Source organism: Phalangium opilio, unplaced genomic scaffold (assembly GCF_054372755.1).
Source record: "Phalangium opilio isolate 3A_F unplaced genomic scaffold, DU_Popi_V2 ptg000022l_1, whole genome shotgun sequence".
Taxonomy (NCBI): Eukaryota; Metazoa; Arthropoda; class Arachnida; order Opiliones; family Phalangiidae; genus Phalangium; species Phalangium opilio.
In genome coordinates this window covers 3,229,632-3,231,332 of record NW_028324154.1, presented here as the reverse complement: position 1 = coordinate 3,231,332, position 1,701 = coordinate 3,229,632, and the positions used below count along the sequence as shown (strand labels likewise).

At 42.7% G+C, this 1,701-nt stretch overlaps 1 protein-coding gene across 1 annotated transcript; it reads right to left on the bottom strand.

Annotated features, from left to right (window-relative positions):
• On the bottom strand, positions 1-888 carry LOC149695147 (uncharacterized). Its single transcript, XM_089867482.1, has 2 exons — positions 550-888; positions 1-6 (listed from the first exon to the last, which is right to left on the bottom strand). Exons 1-2 carry the CDS (start codon positions 886-888, stop codon positions 1-3), a joined length of 345 nt encoding a protein of 114 aa, XP_089723608.1.
• Positions 889-1,701: the final 813 nt, after the last annotated feature.

Genomic DNA, 1,701 nt, shown 5'->3' with positions numbered 1-1,701 from the left:
TTATGTCTATTTGGACAACGTTTAACTAAATTAATACATAAGATTGACCAAAGAAGCTAACGACTAGGGATACTTTGATAACACAACTTAAACTACTATATTACAAATTTACCAGTCTATAAGATTGAGGTTCACAGTATATATATAGTTACTAGTTTTAGATCAAACTTAGGTCAAGAAATGATAAGAGCCTTAACCAAAAAACTAACTTTGATATGTCTATATTTTGAAGTCTACTGTTTTTTTATGATCTATCGCTTCTTGGTGACTTTTTCGTTTCTGCCGGAAACAGGTTGATTTCACACAGGCTGAGAGGGGTAAGAGTAAGGTAGGGATGAGGTAATAGGTTCGGTTTAGCAGGAGAATCTAAACCCCTGGTGGCACAGTAGTCCGGTTTTTAAGACTAGTACAATGCTAATTATTTTGTTATAAGAGATCATTTATTTTTCTCGTAGGTGTCTCGTGAGCTCAATCTGCTGGTAGTGGTGCTATGACTTGGGAATCGCGCTTTGCCTGGAAACGTTTACAGATATAACAGCGTCCAAGGACCTTCTTGACCAGTTTACGTCCTTGTAAAATCCAAAAGTCTTCTCGAAGTTGTGTAATGGTACTGTTCAAGCCCCCGTGCATTGTTCGCCAGTGACATTCCATTACAAGCAGTTCCGACAATCTGTGCTTCCCAGGAAGAAGGTAAGGATACTTGCCACCATAAGTCAGATTGGCAAATTGCAATCGTTCACCGAGCGGTATAAGGTCTTGGTCCAGAAATGGGCTGTACTGGAGGAGTTTAGATGAAGCTTGCAACTGGGTGATTTCTTTCAAGGACTGATATTCCTGTGAAAAGGCCTCTGCTTGAGTGTTCTTTATCCAGAATCGTTTTTTTTTCATTAATTTCGTCAGCTCCCAACGATCCTTGAATCCTTATTGGTTTTCTAGTGTTGTGGACAAATCGTAGGATTCAGGCATTAATTCTGAAGGCTCGGCTTGCTGTTTTACACTTCCGTAGTAATGGCTCTCGGTTCTTTGCAATGCACGTAAGTAGTGCGGTTGAGCGTCTTTCTTCAGGACTTCGCTGGATTCTGCCATTGAGTGGAACTTACTTTTCGCCAACTTTCTTCGTGCTGGGAAAGCCATGATGAATCCTTCCACCAGGATTCATTGTGAATTATATCCTTGACCTTACCTCCTCGAGAAGGTAAGTCCGCTGGATTTTCATGCCCCGGGCAATGGCTCCACCGTAACGGTTCAGTTAGAGACTGAATTTCGGAATTCCGGTTTTCCACGAACGGTTTCCCTTTCTTGGAGACCCCTGTGATCCAATGTAATACGATTTCGGAGTCTGACCAACAACGATACTCTGTAACGCTTCCATCGAAAACTCCCAGACTGTACATCAGCAACCTTGCTCCGACGAATGCCGCCATCAGCTCCAGTCAATTTTTTTCATTGGTGCGACTCTGGTTTTGGACGTTACCAACGATACTCCCACGTTTCCGGATGCTGTTACGTAGCGTAAGTATATCACAGCACCGTATGCGTTTTTGCTCGCGTCGCAAAACATATGGATCCCTCAAATTGGATTCTTGTCGTTCATGGCGTAGTACCTGGGAATGACTACATGAGGAATCATGGTTAGATCTTGGCACCATAGTTCCAATTCCGCTTGTAGATCGTCGGGAAGCTTCTCATCCCATTCGATTT